We start from the raw sequence: 20,671 nt of genomic DNA on the forward strand, positions 1-20,671 counted from the left end.
GTCGGCGTGCGCTGCCACTGCCCACCCCCTGCCAAGCTCCTGGTGGCAGAGGTGGATACAGTCAGGTGGGGAGCACGAGGCAGGTTATGGCTCCTTTGTGGACTTGAATGCAGACCTGATGCCCAGTGGGTGCTGAAGCATGAGATTTCAGCACGCTGGTGCCATCACGGGCCGTCCTCTCACTCCCATCATAACGCCCTGCAGCCGGGAGGCCAGGGCAGTCCTCCGTACAGTGTGTGCTCTGTTGGCGTCATTCCCTGCCATGACCCAGCAGCTTCCCTGTGTGGTTGCCGTGTCAAGCTGCACGATGTCTGGGACACCTGGGGGTGCGGTCAGCTGAGTGCCCGACTCTTGGTTTTGGCTCAGGTCGTGCTCTCAGGGTCCCGGGGTTGAGGTCATGTCGGGTCTGTGCTCAGCAGGGTGTCTGCCAGAGTCTCCCTCTGCCCTCCTCACCCCCTCCCAGTTTGCCTGCTCTAAAAAAATAAATTTTAAATAAACAGAACAGCTGCACGATCATGGAGCTTCACAGTTGGGAGGTTGGTGGTATTTGCAATGGGACGGTCCCCAGTGAGGCTGTCTGTTGCCTTAGAGGGGGCCCTGGGACCCCTCCCCACTGCCGTTCGTCCAGATAGCAGGATGGTCGCCCGGGTGTCCTGCCGTCCCCGTGGGTGGTCATACGTGATAAATGCAGGTGCACAGCCCAGGATACCACGCAGGGAACAGGTGTCACCGACTGTCTCCCCACCTCCCCACCCCGGTGGGAACCCGGTTCCTTCTCCCCCAGGGCGACCCACCATCCTGATCCACAGATGTGTCCCCTGCGGATGGGTCCCTGACACTTTGCTGTGCATGCTGGAAACCCAAGAAGCAAGCACAGAGCAGGAACAGGTGGTGCTTTCACTGTGACGGGAGGAGCCCGCGCTCCCCTGGGACCCGTGTGTCCATGCAGGAGGAAACAGCAGGTCAGGGGCGAGTCCTTGTGTTCGGAGGGCGTGTGGACGAGCCGGGTCCCGTGGACCTGTGGGGAGAGTGCGGGGCCTCACCCTGTTTGTTTCCCGACTGTGTTGACACTGGTGGCATCCCTAACATTAGACACTGCTGAGACTGGCGGAGCCTCGTGGTTCGAGTTTGCACTTCCTTGCCATTGACCAGGGATGCGAGCCTTCCTGGTGGCTCACTGTGAAGCGTCTGTCTAGGTCCTTTGCCCGTGTATTATTTTTATTGTTTTAATTACTGATTTCTGAGGCTGTTTGGTGTGGGCAGCTGGCAGGCAGACGTGGAGCAGCATGGCTCACCTGTGCACTTCCTTGTGGTGGCTTCTGAAGGAGGAGCTTCGAGTTTTGAGTAGGATCCGTATGTTGATGTTTTCCTGTGCAGTTGATTTTGTTCTGTGACTGGTCTCAGAAGGTTTTGCCATGCTGGGGCCCCCAGACATTGTGTGCTCTTCTGAGTGTAGTGGCCATAGTCGTAGCCCAATGAGTTCCTGGCTGTCACACCAGGGGCTGCCTGGCCTCGCGGCCTGTGGAGGTGTGCTGTCCGGGCGCCACTGTGAGTCCTTCCCTTTGTGTGGGTCAGGACATCTAGAGCAGGTGGTCTGGTGCCTGGGGTGTGAGCAGCTGGCTGCTAGTGTCCCGGGAGTGCCCGGCACGCCTGCAGGTCTCCCATTTCCAGGACTCGTTCCACCCCCTGGTCAGAGGGCTCTGGGGAGGAGTGGCCAGACCTCTGTCCAGTCAGAGGGGCCTAGGATGCAGCGTCTTCCATGTGCAGGCGCCTTGGCCCAGAGTCCTGGTCCAGCAGCCCTGGGCCCATTGGCGTCTATGGGGCATGTGCGTGGGTTCTCCATTTCCCCCGTTACTGGCCTTGAGTTCGGCTTTGTCAGCTGGCTGCGGTGGGTTACATGTTGTCCTGTCATCCAGTACTTTCCCCTTCGTCTCTGGGTGTGTGTCCAACTGCATCATGTGGACTTTGGGGAGGGAATAGATAAGTGAGATGTGTCCCATCTTTCGCCTTTAGTTGTTTAAATGTAGCTATTATTCCTTTGAAGCGTACAGAGAGCCTGATGCAGCTGTTGGAACATCCAGAAGCGTCCCCAGTGGGTCGGGACTGGTGGTGGCACAGCACCTGGGCTCTTGTTGGAAAGGCTGCAACCTCTGCTCTCTCACAGGCCCAGGGGCTCGCTTGGCCCTTGGGATCAGGGAAGCTCCATACTTTGGTCATCGTTCAATTTCCCTCCGCCTGGAGTCGTACCTGAATATACAAAATGGCATATTTTCTTGCTTTTGATTTTAATCCTTGGTTTTATTTCTACATAGTGTCTCTGCCGCCCAGTTAGCAGAAAAGGTGGAGGTGGCAGTTCTGGAGCGTCTGCAGCCTCTCCTGCTCAAGGCCCAGGTAATGCACTTGCTTCCCTTTGGACGTTCTCAAAACGGTTGGCATCCGTTGCTGAGAGGCCACCTGGCCCTCCCCTGCGCACTGTGGCCGGGTCCTCCAATGCACACAAGACACAGACACGGGGCAGAGAGGAAGCTCCACTTTTGAGAAAAGGGAGATTTTAGTTTAGGGAATGAGTTCAGGTTCTGATTTCCATCCTCAATGAAGTAGATGTGGTGGTGGTGGTGTTCGCCTGGTCCTGGCCCACACCCTACAGTTTGCAACAATGGGCACACTTTTCTGCGGGCGGCGCTGGTGCACACGCGGTCCCTCCTGGAGGAGGAAGTAACAGATGCAGGCACCGTCCACCGTGGGCCGGAAGCTAGCAGCCTGTCCGGACCCTGTGGGTCCACCGGTTATGGGAGTCGTCTGGTCTGTGTGAACAGACGAGCTGAGGGCCCATCACGTGTACATGGCATGTGGTGTCCTGGTCCCTGAACAGGCCACCGGAGACAGGTATGCTCCGTGTATGGTATGTGCTGCCATCACTAGAGGCCTGGGAGGCTTGGGCGTGGAGAAGATGGGGGCTCCCGGCCACCCACTGGGGTGGCCTCCTTGCTCGGCACACAGGTGTAGGCTCTTTGGGTGGAGACACAGCTGCCCCGACCGAGTTCCTGAGGGGAGGGAAGGAAAGGACAGACACCAGGACAAACGTGCACCTCTGCACATGGCCCTGAACAGAAGATTCCTGCAGATCCTGACGTGGCCCAAGCTGGGAGCAGCTCCACGCAGCAGTTCCCTAGTCCTGACACGGGCTGTAGGTCCTCATGATGCACAGACATGCTTGTCTCAACAGAGAGTCAACTCCTCCCTGGAGGCAGATGCTAACCCGAGGGACCAGCCACCCACAGACACGGCAACGGCACAGCCTGTGCAGGAGGTGCGTGTGGGTGTCCAGAGGACGTCTGGGGGCCGGGGGGTTCTGCCTGGGTGGTGGGAGCTGACGGTTCCTCTGTGGCTGGTGGAGTCTTTGCACCCACGTCAGGAGCCGCTCACCGAAGCATCTGGACCCCGGGGCTCTGTTCGGGCCTCTCCTCTCCCGAGGACAGACTGTGGCCACGGTGCTCAGGGCCTCCGTGGCCTGGTTTCCTCCTCACCCCGGGCCTCATGTCGGCGTTCGGTAGGCATGTGCCCAGCTGGGTAACAAGTGGGATCTGGCCTGGCACAGAGAATGCCAGGATTGGAGAGGACTCGTACTGGGCTCGTGTGAGACTGAACTTTCCCGTTCGTGGAGCTCAGGTTGTGGGGCGGGGGCCACAGGCAGTGCCCGGGACCTGCTGGGGTCCGGAAACAGTTGCGGCCGCCCGTGTAGAGCAGACACGGGCAAAGCAGGTCTGTGGGCTTGGGGCAGTGGAGCAAAGCTGCCCATGGGCTTGGAGTGGGGGTGGGGGTGGGTCTGGGGAGCACGTCTGCCGGGCCGAGGCCTCACTGTCCCAGCACACCATGGCAGAGTTGGGTCAGAAGGCTCCTGTGCTGGAACCCAGAGCCTACCATCCGCACGCAGCCGGTCTCAGCAATCCCGTCCTGGCCGTGTCCCCGTGCCGTCACTGTGTTTGGGGGTTACCAGCCTCACTCCTGAGAATTACTCTGTGAGCATACATGGGTGTGAGGAGACCCCGCTGCCAGCAGCTCGCGTCCCGGTTACATTGGCCCATGGCTGAGGTCCCAGGTGGCACTTGACAGCATGTTCATAAATAACTGAATAAACGGAGGGAGACCCCAGGTGTTGACTTGTGTGCCTTGCTCACAGTGTCCCAGGACTTGTCTCCAGGAGGTTGGGGGCATTTGGTCTCCTCGTGAACCACAGTTCTCTGTGGCCTCACCATCTCTGATGCCCAGAGGGAGCTTGGGGAGGTTTGGGGATGACGTGTTGCTCTGGCCATGCATAGACCCCTGCAGTGTGTCTTTCCAAAATGCAGGAGTGTTTTTTTTTTTTTTTAAGCTTTTATTTATTTATTCATGAGAGACACAGAGAGAGGCAGAGACACAGGCAGAGGGAGAAGCAGGCTCCCTGCGCAGAGCCGGATGTGGGACTCAATTCCAGGACCCTGGGGTCATGCCCTGAGCCAAAGGCAGGCACTCAACCACTGAGCCACCAGGGATCCTCACATGCATGTTTTTAAGATTAAAAGTGACATGCACATGGCTAAAAATTCAAATAGCTCAGCTAAGTGTGATGTGACCAGCTAACCCATACTACCAAGAGCAGCTACATGGTGTGGGACCTCGCTTCTCAGTTCATACGGCTGTGATGCCGTCAGCGTGGGCTTGCTTCCTCTCTGCGATGGCGCTGGGGTCCTTGACATTCTATTCCTGGCCGATGGGAAATCTTAAACATGAACATAAGTCTTCATTCACTAGACCCGTGTGCCTGGGTTTGCATTCTCTAGATTTTTCTGTAATTTTATTCTGATTTTTCAGCTTTTTTTTCATTAAAGATTTTATTTATTTATTCATGATAGACATAGTGAGAGAGGCAGAGACACAGGCAGAAGGAGAAGCAGGCTCCATGGTGGGAACCAGACATGGGACTAGATCCCAGGTCTCCAGGATCATGCCCTGGACCAAAGGCAGCACTAAACTGCTGAGCCACTTGGGCTGCTCTGGAGATTTCTTTTAAGAAGGATCGGCTATTCTTTTTGAAGTGAATTTTGACACTTTGTGTCTTGGGGGAATTTATACATTTCATTTTTTAAAAAGATTTTATTTATTCATAGAGAGAGGCAGAGACACAGGCAGAGGGAGCAGCAGGCTCCATGCCGGGAGCCTGACGCGGGACTCGATCCCGGGACTCCAGGATTACGCCCTGGGCCTAAGGCAGGTGCTAAACCGCTGAGCCACCCAAGGATCCCCTTTCAGCTGATTTTTATTTAGAGTTGTTCATTTCTTTATATTTTTAGTGGCCATTTTTATTTTTTTCTGTGATAGGATAGAAGGTTTTTTTTAAGTTGCCATGGCAGGAGCTGTTCACGGCTGTCTCCACACGCATGGGCTCATGCAGCCCTTTCAGCTCTGAGGCAGGACTGTTCCCATCCCACAGTGGGGTGAGCACATGGCACAGTGGGCAGAGCCAGGATTCCGCGCCTTGCACGTGCCCCGTTCTAGAGCCTGATGCCCTCACTGCCCAGCAGGTGTTCTCTGAGGGCCTCCCTCAGGCTAGATGGTAGACGTATCTTAGGATCTGAAGAAACGAAGCACATATGGCCATGTCTACAAAGCATAAAGCACATAGTGAGTGTAAGAAATATAAGATCAGGAAACGCTAGTAGAGGCCTCCAGGGTCATGGGTACAGAGAGTAAGGACGGGGAGCCTGGTGGCATCAGGAGCAGATGCTTTACAGAAGCCTGGAACACACCTGTCGCTGCAGTGTCACACGCCCGCCAGTGGACTGTCCTGGGCACAGCCCAAGACAGCACCGCCCTACCGCACAGGAGGCCACTGTGCTCTGGGCTTGCTGAGGGGATGGGCGCCAGGCTTCCTGGGGGTCCCTGGGCTACTTGGCCAGCGTCCCTTCAGGTCTTTGACTGCCTTTTCCGCCCTCACTTCTCTCTGCTCTCTCTGCCCTCTCCCCTCCACCCTTCCGCCCTCTCCTTGCCCCGCCCTCTCTCTCTTCTTCCCCTCCCTCCTCTCCCTCCCCCACCTCGCCCTCTCCCTTCTCTCCCTCCTCCTCCCTGCCCCTCTGTCCCCTCCTTCCCCTCCTTCCCCTCCTTCCCCTCCACCCTCTCCCTCCCCTCCCTCCCTTCTGCCTTCCCCTATCCCCCTCCACCCTCTCCCTCCCCTCCCTCCCCTCTGGTCTCTCCTTCTCCCTCCCTTTCCTCCCCCCCCTCCCTCCCCTCCCTCCCATCTCTCCACCCTCTCCCTCTCCTCCCTCCCCTCCCTCCACCTTTTCCCTCTCCTCCTTCCCCCCCTTCTACCCTCTCCCTCTCCTCTCTTCCCTCCTTCCGCTCTCTCCATCCCCTCCCACCCCTCCCTCCCCTGCCTCCTCTCCCTCACTTGCTTTGTAGGCTGCTGTCCTGGACCCACTGAGGGACCATTTGGAAGCCTCAGCTCTCGTTGGGGGCGGCAGGGACAGCCCGTACCTGGAGACACTGATGCTGCGGATGGAGGAAATAGAGGTGAGGTCTGGGGCCGCCCCCAACACTTCTGCTGCCCAGGTCTGGAGAGTCATGCGGTCCTGGGCCACAGCACAGCCTGACTGCAGCCATGTGGGGCCTGGGGACAGTCACTTATCCTCCCCAATGGTCAGGTGTCCTTGAGGCTAAGGTGAGGAGGTATCCGTGGAACCCAAGGGTGGCCGTTCTCCCTTGACGTCTTTGGTAGGTGATGACTGGAGCCAGGACCATCAACATCCCTCCTGGTGTGGGGTCCCAGCAGGTCCCAGACCCTCTTACCTTCTTGGGTTCCCACGATTCACAAGGCTTTTATCACACGTTTAGACCTCAGATCTGCCGCGGCGCGGCCCTGGATTGTTCAACGCAGGGACATGAGACACAGCGAGGGGATGGGGTGTGGCCGGGGTCCCAGAGCTGGGGTTGCTGTGAAGGAGACACATCGGGAAGACAGTCTTCTGTTGGTGTTTGAAAGAGACGTGTGGTTTGCTGTGGTGCTGCCACGGGGTCCCCTCTCAGGGCAGCCGTCGGGGCCTGCAGCATCTGGCGTGAAACACACGGCTCACGTGGGACGTGGTCAGTACTTGGCACATGGCACAGTCCTCTTGTCAGCAAGTTCTGGGGGATGGTGCTGTTCTCCGTTACACGCATTACAGCAGTTGCTTCACTGGTTTTAGACTTTGCCTCGTGAGCTCCCATCCTGGCCTGGCAGCTGCCCATCTAGCTTGGGTCTCATGTGTGGAGCTGCTGTGTCCTGAGCAGTTACAGTTTGTAATGAAACTGATCTTTTCTCATAAATTAAACTTTTTTTTTTTTTAAGAACTACCAGGAGACTGTTCGCCAAAGATACAATAAAATCGTATATGCTGACCCTCATCATTGGATGCAGGAAGGAAAAACGGGTGAGTGTCCCCCACGTGGGTCCCCTCACCTCAAACACAGGAAAGCTGCAAACCTTTGGCCATGGACACACGTGGATCCACTCGGCCTCTGTCCACCTGCCAGTCACGCTGTTTGGATGCCTGCCTTGGTTGCAGGTTCTGTGTGTGGGACCCTGGGCACAGCAACAGGTATCAGAAACGTGTTACGTTTCTTTATGGCTTTTTTTTTTTTTTTTTGAGATAAAATTTACATGTGATAAAAAGCACGAATATTAATTGTGTTGTTAGATGGGTTTTGGCAAATGGGTCCGCTTTGCAGCTCCTGTCATCAGTCAGATGTCACCTCAGAAAAGTCCCTGCGCTCGTCCCCCATCGGGGGCCCCACCAGCCCGGCTCCATTGTGCGGCTTGCGGGCTAGGACGGCACACGCACTATGTCGCACGGCCTTGTCCCTCACTGGTGGGAGCACCCTTTCCTGCGTCCCGCGGGCTGCAAGCATGAGGCGAGCCTCCACAGGCCAACACGGAGGGGCTGGCAGGGCCGGACGCCCACCTTCCCTGGCTCGTGGCCCCGTCCCTCCAGACACTGCTTCCTTGTCACCCATCCCTCCCCGCTGTGGCGGTCAGGACCCTGGCCTTTCTAACAGGAGGACACTTGGGCCCGCCTGATAGTTCAGGATGCTCTCCCCATCCCAGCGTCCCCAACATCAAGTCCCCATTGCTGTAGGGGATGCTCGCAGTGTCCAGGACCATTGGCAGGCATGTTGGGGGCCGCTGCCCTGTTGCCACGCTCGGGTCAGCGCTTACCGCGGGCTTCTCCTGGCAGGCACGCCCTGTTCATCATCTGCCTATGATCTATGCTCGGTTACGTCTGGCTTGGACTGTTGGGGGTACGTGTGCTGTGAACACAGTCGCATATAGTCGTGTGTGGACGTCGGCTTCTGTTTCTTTTGGATAAACACCGGAGCAGGCTTGCCAGGTTGCAGCATGGGGGTGTAACTTGGTCATGGACTGCTGGGCCTCCCTGCGGAGTGGCATTGCCCACTGAGGCCGGTGGTCAGTGATTGCAGCCGTGGCGATGGGCGTGGACCATGTCCCCTCAGTTTTAATTTCATTTTATTGATGAATAAGGACGTTTAGGGTGTTTTCCTGTGATTATTAGCCAGTGTTGTGTGTCTTCACAAGGCATCCAGATACTTTGTATATTTTTAAAAATTGGGTTGTTTTTTGTGCATTACATACGTTGTTTTAATACCAGCTTTTCTGGGATGGGATTCAGGTTGTGTAGGATTTACCCATTGGGAGCGCAGCTCCGTCTGTTGTGTGCTTGCAGAGTGTGCAGACCTCACCCCGTCCGACTCCAGCATGCGTCCCCCCGGAAGGAAGCCCTGTGCGTGCAGCCGCCTTGCCTTGGCAGTCATGAGTCTCCTGGCAAACATCTGCCAACATCTTGCCCGGTTTTCTCAGATGTGTTTTGTTGGAAGCAGACATTTTTAATATCGAAAAGTCTTATGTCAATTTTTTCTTAGATTCCCGTGTTTGACCTAAGAAATTGTTGCATGCCACCAGGTTGAGAAGGGGGTCTGTTGTTTTCTTGGAGGAACTTTGAGGTCTGGTTCTTGTGTGTGGGTTCATGGTCTGTTCCCAACAATGGTTTGCCTGTGACCTGAGGTAGAGATGAAGGTTCATTTTTCTGTTTTCTTCCTAAAAGAAGGCCCTTTGTTCTTGCCCCGTTTGTTGAAAAGACGTGCGCGTTTCTCCTTGTTTCATGAGGGGCAGATGCAAGCCTGTGAAGCTCCAGCAGGAGGCCCGTTTCTGGGGCTGGATGGTTGCTCATCAGCGGCCACTCTGTGGATGCGGGGAGGTGCTGGAGGTGTGCACAGAGCAGGTGCGCAAGCATCGGGGGTGGGAGGCTGCAATGCTGCCCAGGTCCAGGCGGGGGTTGGGGGTGTCGGGATGCACCCACCACACTGCACTTTCACAGGAGGGTGAGCCAGGTGAACACAGAGCTCATCTGGGCCTGTTGTGTTTTCTGTGATTCCCAAGCCCCTGGTCTCTCTGCGGCTCATGCAGCCAGCTATGGAGCAGCTCTGGGAGGCAGGTCAGATGGCCCCACCTATGGGGGCTCCCCCATCCCCCTCTGGAGCTGGGCCCCCCTCCCTCTTTTCCTCCCTTCCCGCCAGCTCCCACCCACCTGTCATGACCACCGTATGTCAGAGTCGCTGCTGGAGGGTCTCCTGTCCCCCTAAGCTGCAGGTTCCTGAGCCAGTGTGTACCCTCCTCCGTTGCGTGTCCTACGACGCGTAGCATGGGCTTCCTGGCCTGGGAATCCGTGGCTTCCAGCATCTGTTGGTATGGGAGCCAGGTGCTGGGGTGGGTCACTCTGAGAGCCGTTTGGCCCCTGGCCACAGAGTGGGCAGCCTCATGCAGAAGCCCATCTTACCCAGGACTCCCAGTGGGCATCCCCTTTTCCAGGCCAGTTTAGAGGTCTAGTGGCTGCTGATGACTGTGTGGAGGCCAGCGCACCCTGGGGAGGCGTCCTGCAGACCCCGAGAGCTGATGCTCCCACCTTGGAAGTTCTAGTGGGCATCCTGTTGCCCTTGCTCTGGGTATGAGCTCATTGGCATCACAAAACCTCACAGAGGGTGATTTTTTTTTATTTGTGCGGCATTCCATCTGTACCTTCCCTCTCCTTGGGTGAAAAACTGAAAACTTCTCAGTAGTATTTTTACAGAAATGGACGCAGGCAGCATCTCTACCGTGTGGGAAATCATGGTTGTATCACTGGGGCAGGCCCGCGGTGCCACTTACCTCAGGGAAGGACATGCTTCCTTCTACGCTTGGAACACATTTAACGTGATGAGTAACCCGAAGCCCAGAAGAGCTGCTGAGCTGCGAGGTCTAGTCAGTCAGTGCTGACTGTGCTTGTGCAGGTTCCCAGCAAGGCTGAGAGATGAGCAGGATCAGCTCATTAGTGTTGAGATGTGAGCGCTTTTCCTTCCCCAGTCACAAGACCATTTAAAGGTCAAACGCTCGAGACTCCCCAGCAGGTGGCTGGTCCTCACTGAGCCAGAGCCCAGGGCTTTGCACACACTGGTTCGCAGCACGTCCTTAGGGTTCACTGGTCGTCTCACTGCTTTCTTATGGTGACTTTAAATTTGTCTTTTCTTGGGACACCTGGGTGGCTCAGTGGTTGAGCATCTGCCTTCAGCCCCGGGCATGATCCTGGGGTCCTGGGATCGAGTCCTGCGTCGGGCTCCCCGCAGGGAGCCTGCTTCTCCCTCTGCCTGTGTCTCTGCCTCTCTGTGTGTCTCTCAGGAATAAATAAATAAAATCTTAAAATAAATAATAATGATAAAATAAATTTGCCTTTGCTTTGAAAACCAGAGCGTTTTTGCACTGCTGGCTGCCCCGTCAGGCTTGAGAGATGATGGTGCGGCCTCCTGAGGGGCCTGGGCACTAGGACGGCGCTGGGAAGCTTGCCGGCCTCTCTGTATGTGCGGTCACTGTTTGCCTCTCCTCTTCTAGAGCAAACACTCGCAGCAGTAAGTGAAAGGCCTCTCTCTCCTCATCCAATCAGGATCACCAAGACCGCCGCTCGCAAAAACCCAGACGTGAACATCGTGCTGGAAAGGCCCCAGACTGGCAAGTAAGTGGGCTAGGGTGGCTGTGTGTGCTGGCTGGCCCGTGGTGTTGGCACACGCGGGGCCCCGATCCCCCAGCCGGGCCTCGCCACGCTCTTGGGCAGGTGCCAGTGCCACCTGGCTTGTCTTTCCAGGGCAGTGTTACAGGGCTTCTGCCTCCAGCACTGTCTACAGGATGGGGACCCCTTTGCGGTTGGGCGGTCAAGGTGGGTGGGGGCCTTGGGTTTGTTCAGGTGGAAGGAAGACAGGCCTTGCGATCTGGGATCCCAACATCTCTGTGCCCATTTCTTCTTTGTGTCAGTTCCTTGGATGAAAGCATGGGGCCCGACAAGGGGTCTGACAAGAGAGGGGTTCCCCTGCTGCCCCTTCCAGAGGAGTATCCGCGGAAGGAAGGCCAGGCCGCCCTGCGGGTGCCTCCGGGCCTGCGGCACAGCATCGGCGACTACTGCAGCCGCTTCGAACAGTACCTCCGCCTGGTTGGGCATGAGGCCGTGGGCACCTTCAACCCCTGGCTGCTGGCTGAGAGGTCAGTATTGTGTTTCAGCCGCACCTGAGAGCCAGGTGCCCAGTGCTCACCTACGGAAGGCTGCCGGGGAGACTGGGCTGTGTCTGGGCCCATCTGCAGGCTTTGTCTGCCAGCTGCCACTTTGGGCAGGGGAGCTAGAGGGACAGGTGTGTGATCCTGCGTGAGGAGTGCTGGGCGGCCTGCTGTCAGGTCTGGGACAGGATATACGACACCATAGGGTGCAGCGGGCAGGTGGGAGGTGGCCACCTGGGTCCTTTCACTCCTGGATGAGGCCCTTCCTGTGCATACATGGTGCTGTGACAGACACGTGTACATCCAGTCCTTTACCTGCGCCAGATGCAAATCCTGTGGGGGGCGGCACCTGACACTGGAGCTGCAAACCACAGCCCCTCCCCAGCTCTCCGCCCCCCCCCTCCCGCCCCTAATGGTGACCAGCCCCTCCACAGCTCAGGCCAGGGGCAGGATGGAGGATGGGATCACCTCTTTCAGTGGCTGATTCTTTTAAATGCTTCTGCCCCTTCCACGCGGCCTCCTGTACACCGACCCCCACAGCCCGACAGGCCCCCTAGTCCGTCTCTGGCTTCTGCCCCCAGTTTTCTCTGAGACCCTCTCTCCTTCCACCCAGATCAACTGGTGGCTTGCATTCTGGGTGTCCCTTCACCACCACCTACACATCTGGAACCCCCCCCCCACCCCCAACCAAGGGCCTCCACCTGGGGCTTCTCTCTGGTTTGCAGTGCACACCTTGCTCTGTGTGGGGAAGACGCTCCCAACACGTCAGGTTCTCATGCTCCCTCCGTGATCCACACATCCATGTGGCTTCCTTCTTTCGCAGGAGAGGGCAGGTGGAGGCCTCATTCCCTGGCCTTCACCTGGGTCCCCCCCCAACTCCCCTGCCATCCACTGCCTGCATTCCCTGTGCCTGGGGGGCCTCAGGTTTCTCCTCCCTTGGAGCTGCTAGTCTGTTTGGATCCCACCTCCCGACCCCCCTTCCTTCTGAGTCTGGGTCATTTTTCATTGGGTCCTGTCCCCTCGTGGCTGAGGCACATCTGTTTCCTTCTGTGGTGGGATCGTGTGTGGTCCCTCGGCTGACCCTGAGCCTTCCTCTTGTGGAGTGTCTGGGGCCCAATCTGGTTGAGCCGCACATGTATTTTCTAGAAGGGGAAGGGGACGGGGAAACCCAACGGGCTCCTTGTGGTCACTTGCACACCATCCCCAAACTGACCGGTTGTGGGTCACCTGGCATGTTGGAAAATCCAGAAAAGGCCGAGGAAGATGGTTCTCTGAGGGTCCTTCGCGTGATTCTGCCATCCTGCAGACGTAGGAAGCACTCAGCCCATGAGGAGCACACAGCGTATGGGCACCTGGTCCCTCCAGTGACAGTTCCCACATATCACAGCTGCGGGTTTTCCCTCCCCGCCTCTCATTCCTTGTGTGCATGTGCTGTAGGTCGGGGCTGCAAGGACTGGATCTTGGAAGAGCAGACAGGGAGCGGCATCATCCCAGAGCCGTGGGCATGAGAGGGCAGTGGGTGTCTCAGTGCCTCCTTCCCCCCAGGAGAAGCGCTGCTCCTATTGGAGAGCAGCAGACGTTGTGCACGGGCAGAGGTGGGAGCGCTGGCGGCCCAGGCAGTGACATGTTTGTGGGAGCAGACTCGCCAGGCGTCTGGGACACTTGTGATCAGAAAGGGCAGGCGGAAGCTGCATGTTTATCTGTCCACCCTGAATCCCCACCTCGGTCGTGTCCCCAGTGGCTACGTAAAGCATGAAGCCATAGGTGACGGCAGGCAGATGAGCAGTACAGAGTGGAAGGCAGCATGCAGCCAGACGGGGGCGGAAGGCCCGGCAGACAGGAGAGCCAGTGCCAGCCAGGGTGCCGCCGGGGCCGTGGAGACCGGGGATGAGGGGGCCAGACACCCACACTTGAGCACAGCCGATGGGCCAGGCCGGGTGCCACAGCAGGTGGACCCAGAGAAGCAGGGAAAGCCCCAAACCAACTTGGAGTCAAGGACACAGTCACCCCAGGAACTGAGCCCGGGATACAGCAAGAAAGGGGGAAGTTCTTAGAAATTAGAGGCATGATGGCCACAGTAGCTCACTGGGGAGCTTAGCGTGAGAAGCCAAGTCTCCCATCAGGAGAGGAATGGACCCGAAAACAATAGGGTGTGTGTGCGGGGAGCTAGTATGCATGTAGGGCTGGGAGTGCGTGGGGCTGGTGTGTGCAGAGCTGGTGTGCGCAGAGCTGGTGTGCATGCGGGGCTGGGTGTGTGTGCGGGGAGCTAGGTGTGCGGGGCTGGGTGTCCACAGAGCTGGTGTGTGTGTGTGCATGAGGACACCCACTGCCTTGAGGCAGGAGCAACATAAGCAGCTGCTCCCAGGGGCTCTGGGCTCATCGGGGCACGTGCTGACAATGTCTGTGGTCAGGCTGAGGTCAGTGCTCACGGGAATGCAGGGCGGCCGCTAACGCAAGAGCGGAGAGTCAGGGTCCAGGTTGCGGCACGAAGATCATCACAGAACCTCACGACACCCGGAGGTGGGAGAAAAAAGGCAGAAGATACCCCACATTTTCTTAGCAGGAGCTGAGATGTAGCAGAGTCGCATTACCTGGAAGAGACCATGCATGTCAGCGGGACGGGGGGTGGGCAGCTCAGCGGCGGCACCAGACGTCCAGGTGGGGCTGTGTCCGTCTGTGGGAGTCACACGTCCCTTTGACCCATGCGAACGGGCCCCTCGCCCTCCGCAGACCAGTGTGGATGGGGCCCTAAGTTGGACCAAGTGGAAATGTGCACCTCCTGGTATTTCCCATAAATAAAGTGATCTCGGGGAAAGGGCGGCAGCCGGTGGTGGGAGCAGCATGGACCCTGAGTGCGCCCTCGGTAGAGGCATAGCATAACCGCGGCTGCGCAGTAGCTTCCACTGTGTGGGCGTCTCCGGCCGGGGGCTGCCAGCTGTGCACACCTGCTGTGCGGGAACTCGGTCCTGCTGCAGAGCGGACGCCACGCAGACACTGGCGGACGTGAGCGCACGTCGGTCAGTGGGCAGCCTTGGGTTCCTGACTGTCGTGGTCCTTCTCGTGACGTGCCCGAGGGGAGCATTGCGGACAGGGGTGGGCTGTGGGGCCCAGGCACTGCCTTCTGCTCTGGGAAGCGGGGCCTCTCGCCTCCCCGCCGCCCCCTGGGTGAGTCCCACTCAGCGGCCCCTCCACTTGCAGCCCTGCCATTTGTCTTCCAGCTTCTCCGAGGAGCTGGTGGACGAGGCGCTTGGGGCCGTGGCCGCGGAGCTGGAAGATGCCTGCGAGGACTATGCGGAGGCTGTGTTCACCTCGGAGTTCCTGGAGCCCGCGACCTGAAGGTGCCCCCTCGGGGCTGGGGTCTTGCCCGTGGCTGTGCCTCTGCATCTCCTTGTCGTGGTGACGGCTCTGGTGGTTGATGATGGAGGCAAGGTGCTTCCTGGGGCCCAGGAATCGTGAACGATGACAATATAATATTTTCTCAATGTGTGATTTTCCTACTGAAGTAACTGTGTTCGTCCCGCTGCTGAGTTTGGGGACATGAGCGTTTGGACAGGTGCCGGCAGGTGTCCTTCCCTGGGGCCACCAATCCCTGGAGGCAGCCAATCCCTGGGGCTGCCAAAGACTCCTGTGGTTTGGGCCCGCAGCTCACGTGCAGACGGAGCCTGGTGCCCCCTGCTTGGTCACGGCCCTCAGCCTGCTTCTGCCCCACAGATGAACTATGACGTCCAGACTATGGGGTCGTAGCTCTGTCAGGGTCCTCAAGAGGGTCCTTGAGAGGGTCCTAGGCTCCGTCCCTGCATCCCGGGCTGGTGCTGCCTATGTGTGTGACCCATGGAGGAGCCGGGGCAGGAGGAAAGGCCCGGCAGATGCGGGGAAGCCCTGGTCCTGGAGAGGAAGACACGTGGGGCCACGGTAGCTGGGTCCTCACGCCCCCGCCCAGTGGTGCTTTTCCAGGAAAGCCTCTGATTTTCCAGAAAAAGAAAAGGAATGTGCATAGAAATAAGGCCACTTCCTGGAAGTTTCCTTCCATCGACAGCCTGAGGTGTGTATGTGCCACGAATGGCAGGTGGCATGAGGCTCCCCCAGGGGCAGGGGGAATCCTTGTGGTGCCTGCGGTGTGGATGCATGTTTGGGTGACCACGTGAGCTGCTGGGTCACACCGACTCCTGCAGAACCGGGCTGCATGTGATGCAGGGGATCAGCAAGGCTCTGGGGTCAGAGGTCTTCACCAGGAGGGGACGTGGGCACAGGGGTCGGCGGGCAGTGGCTCCAGGAGCTCCAAGTGGCTTGTGGGGCAGTTTGTAGTGTGCGGATTCTTTAAATAAACTCAGGATTTTACATCTGTGCGTGTCTGCCTGAAATCATTCCGCCTCCCTTCTCCCCAAACACAGGACTGTGACTTAGACGCCCCGCCGACACCTGGAGGGCGCACCAGGGCCTCTGCTGCCTGTCCACCCCTTACCCCCGCCGGAGAAACGTGTTCATGGAGCCTTCCCTGGACGGGACGCTCATGGCACTGCATTCCTGCTTCCAGGGGAGACAGGGCCCGGCCATCTGACCCTGACGCACCTGCTCCTGTGTGGAGCTCCGCTCCGGGGCACCCTCCTGCCTCATGGGCCGCAGGCAGTGACCCCACGCTCCTTACCCCCCGCCCTGCTGGGAGGGCTCCACAGGCCCAGGGCTCCAGGTTTCCCTGCTCCAGGTTTCCCTTGAAGAAGGGAAGGGCCGTGGCCGTGCTGCCCACCCCACAGCCAGGGTCCCCTGGGCCCGGGCTGACGACCCAGCGGGTCCCTGAGACGCCTGTTCTGAGGCTGGAGGCCAAGGCTGGGTGAGGGGCCGCCCTCTACCCGCCTCCCCTGCTGTACACCTCTGTGTCCATCCTGCCTGGTATGCTGGGTGGGGTGGGGTGGGGTGGGATAGAGAGCCGAGATTCCCCCCGGGACATTGGTCACCGGAGGATGAAGGAGAGAACCCACGCCAGCATCTCCGTGGATGTTGGCTGTTAGCTTTGCCCCAGGAGCCTCCCCGTCCTCCACCCTCCTCTGGGCCTTCCTGCCCATGACCCCAGCTTCCCCCTGCCTCACTGTCGAGCCCAGCATGTGGTCCCCACACACCTTCATCACTCGTGGCCCCGGACAGTCTCCCGGGAGCTGCCAGGACTTTGCAGTCCGGGCCACATCCTGAGGCAGGGGCCGCAGAGCCAGTAGGGGTAAGCCTGGGGTTGTACAGACTCTGGGACGGGGCGTGCCCCCTGCGGCCTGTGCTTCGGTCCCGTGAATGCCTGTCAGGTAGACAAGCTGGGGTGGCTGACAGATCATGGGGGACATAATTTGCAGCATGGCGTCCAGCCTGAAGTGTTCACGGTGCCCCTGCTCTCCTGTGACTTCAGCGGCCCCAGCCCTGCCCTGGCCTCCACCTCACCTCCTAGGGGCATCCTTCCAAGCAGCAGGGGCCCCCACCTGGTGACACACTACACACCCAGCGCCCTGGCCCCACAGTCCCTGGGGGCCCCTCCCTGGCCTGTAACAGGTCCATCCTGACCTCACCCCAGGTCACGTGCTCCCCGCAGCCACGCCGACAGACCAGGCAGGGATGGGAGGGCAGCTTCGCTTCGAGGGCAGCCAGGGCACCTGCCGGGGGGCGCCTCCAGAGCCACTTGTCTTCCGAGGCTGGGCAGCCTGTGCTCCGCTTGTGGAAGGTTGGCTGCCTGCCATGGAGACGCAGGGACAGCGGAGGCCATTCCCTCCTCCAGGGGCCTGAGCACGGAGGCGAGAGAATGAGAGAATGGGAGCTGCGGTTGGGGCCGAGGGGCTGACTCCTCTTTCCTGAGCCAGGGCTGTGTTGGTGGTGGTCTTCATGGGGGAGGTGGCATTTAAAAGGGGTCTTGAAAGATGGGCAGGGCTGCGGCAAGGGCAGAGGGACCTGAAGGCAGAGGGGACGGCCCGGAGGGAAGGCCACAGGTGGAACATGATATGGTTAGGTGCAGGCGACAGGGCGGGATGGCCCCCCAGTCCCACAGGTGGCCCCAGGCATGCAGCTCCCCGGCTGTGTCCACCCTCCCTGGGAAGCAGGATCCACCCCAGTCTGGGTCCCGGCCTTTCCTCCGTGTCTACACGGGGGAGCCCCGGCCACGCGCCCAGCCGTGTCTGGTCCAGCCTCACAAAACCCAGCCTGGGACAGGTGTGTGAGGATCTGGACGCTGCCCCCAACAACGAAATGGGGCACAGGGGGACCCGTGAGGCCCGTGGGAGGCCGGCAAATCCTGGGGCCGAGCCTGCAGGAGGCTGAGGGCCCACGGGCAGCCTCTCGGTGGCTGGCTCCATCCATGGTGGCCTCCTCACATGTCTGCTCCTGGTGACAGATTTTGCATCTGCTCAGTGTGATGGGGACCTGCAGGACATCCTGGTGCCTTGCTGCTGACATTTACTCCGGGATCACGAGAGAATCCCAGCGGCAGGCCCACAGGGAACAGTGCAGTCCTCCCCGTGAATGTGGGCCCCACCATCTTGGCATCTGGAGGGAGGTGGAGGGGTGCCAACGCGGCAGGAGGCGTCTGGGGGATACCGTGAGCCCTCCCAGCGTCCTCATGAACTCAGTGGTTCTAGCCTCAGGCGAGATCCCGGCCCCCACCCCGGCCCTGACCCGGGGCCTGTTCCCAGCTGCACAAGTGGCTTAACCAGTGGTCAGGGTCTTGATGTTTGGAAGGGTCGTCTCTGAAAGTCTGGTAAAAGCTATAGAAAACATGCAGACACATGTACATGCATACAGGCATGTGCACACTTGTGTACATATACACACATGTGCACCACCTGCATGTACAGACCTATGCACACATACAGAACACACTGTACACATATGCACATGCACACTACCAATGTGTACACAGTGCACATGTGCTCATATATACACACAATCATGTACACCCATGCACACAAACATGACATCCACGGTGCACTGTTATGTGCACACATACATGTGCATAGTGCACAGACAAAACAATGCAAACATTTACACGGGCATGAGCACATGTATGCACACGTACACACATGTAACACACACAGCTGCACTTTCGGGGGCTCACGGAAGGCCCCCTCCCAAGTGCTCTGCAGCGTGCCCGTGTGCTCAGCAGGGCCCCGCTGGAGGTGTGTTCTGACCACACTCTGGGTGGACGGAGGAGGGTCCATTGCCCCCCGTCCTGCAGAGCCAGGGTGGGCCAGCAGCGCTGAGCCAGAGGTCCCATGTCTGGTGTCCCCAGATTTGCAGTAACCTCGGGGGAGGCAGAGACCTGCCCAGGCTGGTGGCATTGGAGGCCCAGCGGCTTTCACCAAGTTTATTTCCTGCAGGTCAAAGCGGAGTTTGAGTGCCAATGATCACAGGTGTCGTTATTCCCCAGGTGTGAATGCTCAAGACGCTAGAGACCACGCGGGCCACAGCAGCCCCTGCAGGGCAGCGGTGCTTGGGGGCTGCAGGGGTGCCACCAACCCAGGACCTGGCGCGTGGAGGGGCGGCAGGCACTGGTGACCCTGGCTCCCCTGACACAGCCACTGGAGGCTCCGGGCGCCAGTAACTCTGGCCTCAGGACCAAGCGCTGGGGATGGCGAGTTCCCGAGCATCTGATCTGGGTTCACGGTGCAGCCTCCCCTCAGAAGCCTGTGCACCCTCACCTTAGAGTGGAGTTGGGGTGAGGCCGGATGTGCCCAGGGTCTCCGGCATGGTCAGCCTGGCCTAAGGAGCAGCGCAGAGATGCGGCCCCTCAGCCCAGCGGGCGACCGTGGTGGAGGCTGCGCAGTGTTGGGCTTGGGCGGCTGGGTTCCTGCTGGCTTCCCAGGGCGTCCACGCAGTCCCCTGGGGTCTCCCAGGCCCTGGCACACTCCACTTTTGCTTGAGACCCCGGGTGTGTGCGTATTGCCACAGGATGTGCCGCACCATGTGCACACTGTCTATGCTGAGAGCTGCGGGTCGGTGGACACTCGCTGCTGCCCCTGGCAGTGGGGGCAGGACCACAGGACAGGGATGGGGTGGAAGGACTCCTACTAGACAGCGATCACCCCTCCTCGGGGCACCGGGAGCCCCATCTGACCCCCAGAACTGGGGGCCCCCCGCATCCCCACCTGCGCAGCAAAGTGCCGGCTGGCAGGGGGAGCTGGCCTCAAGTGGGAGGCTCTGGTGGGGGGGGTGGTCCCTCCTCGCCTGCCTCACAGGCAGAGACGATGTCAGCATCTTGGGGTTCCCTCCCGGGACCCCAGATCTGAAAATGTAGTGCAGTGTGTGCCCTTCCCAGCTCCTGGCCACTGCACCCCTTCCTTCTGTGAGCACAGGTGGTCTTCAGCCTTTGGAAGCGGGTTTACACCCAAAGGGGATTTGTGCTCCATCTGTGAATCCCCCTCAGCCCTCCCAGCCCAGAGGGTTTCCGTGATCCTCCGTGCTCCTTCCATGGCTCATCTCATTGGCACCTGCTCAGGGAGGTGTCTCCCGCCAGGGACATGGCTGCGCTGCCCACATCCCCGAGGTGCTTGGCACTCTGCGAGAAATCCAGTATAACCTTAATAGGTGGATTCAACTCAGTTCCAAACACTTGTAAAATTCAGCATCTTGGTCATTAGTCCGCAGCCCTACAGCAGTGGCCGGAGGCCTCCCAGGCCAGGCCGCTGTGCCCCTGTGGGCAGGGTGTGGGCCTGGGGTGGGGGCAGCAGGAGGGCGGCCAGGTGAGGGTGGGCCGGGAACGGGGGACCGGGGAGGGGGGTACTGGGTGGGGGAGGGCAGGGAGTGGGGGACCGGGGAGGGGTGGTACAGGGGGTGGGGGGGTAGGGAGGCAGGGAGAGGGGGAGTGGGGGGTTTGGGTTCCAGGGGTCCTGGCAGGCGGTCCTCCAAGGCTGCACCTGCGCAGATGGGCTGAGCCCCTGCTTACGGCTGCCCTGCTCCATCCCTGGCCCTGTCTCCCCGCTGGAGGCAAGGGGATCGTGGGTGGCAGTGGCTGCGGTTGGACGCCCAGTCCAGCTTCTGTGTCCTTGTCTGTGACATGGGAGCATCTGATGGGCTGCTGTCCGCAGTCACTGAAGTACCGAACAC

The 20,671-nt window shown here is 59.3% G+C and overlaps 1 protein-coding gene across 6 annotated transcripts in view; it reads left to right on the forward strand.

The window, feature by feature from the left end:
* KIAA0753 (KIAA0753 ortholog) overlaps positions 1-15,944 on the forward strand; it is a 44,630-nt gene extending 28,686 nt beyond the window's left edge. For 5 of the 6 annotated variants that reach the window (XM_025461996.3, XM_035716279.2, XM_025461997.3 and 2 more), the window contains 7 exons: positions 2,313-2,391; positions 3,227-3,310; positions 6,436-6,546; positions 7,361-7,442; positions 10,949-11,069; positions 11,366-11,590; positions 14,821-15,944. In XM_025461996.3, the coding sequence (XP_025317781.3) occupies positions 2,313-2,391; positions 3,227-3,310; positions 6,436-6,546; positions 7,361-7,442; positions 10,949-11,069; positions 11,366-11,590; positions 14,821-14,938 (820 nt within the window). In that variant the 3' untranslated portion in view covers positions 14,939-15,944. Of the gene's footprint in view, positions 1-2,312; positions 2,392-3,226; positions 3,311-6,435; positions 6,547-7,360; positions 7,443-10,948; positions 11,070-11,365; positions 11,591-14,820 lie in introns of those variants that run through there. The other variant, XM_049110077.1, reaches the window with a different exon arrangement.
* The last annotated feature ends 4,727 nt before the right edge of the window (positions 15,945-20,671 follow it).

Source organism: Canis lupus, chromosome 5, assembly GCF_003254725.2.
Source record: "Canis lupus dingo isolate Sandy chromosome 5, ASM325472v2, whole genome shotgun sequence".
NCBI classification, from domain to species: domain Eukaryota; kingdom Metazoa; phylum Chordata; class Mammalia; order Carnivora; family Canidae; genus Canis; species Canis lupus.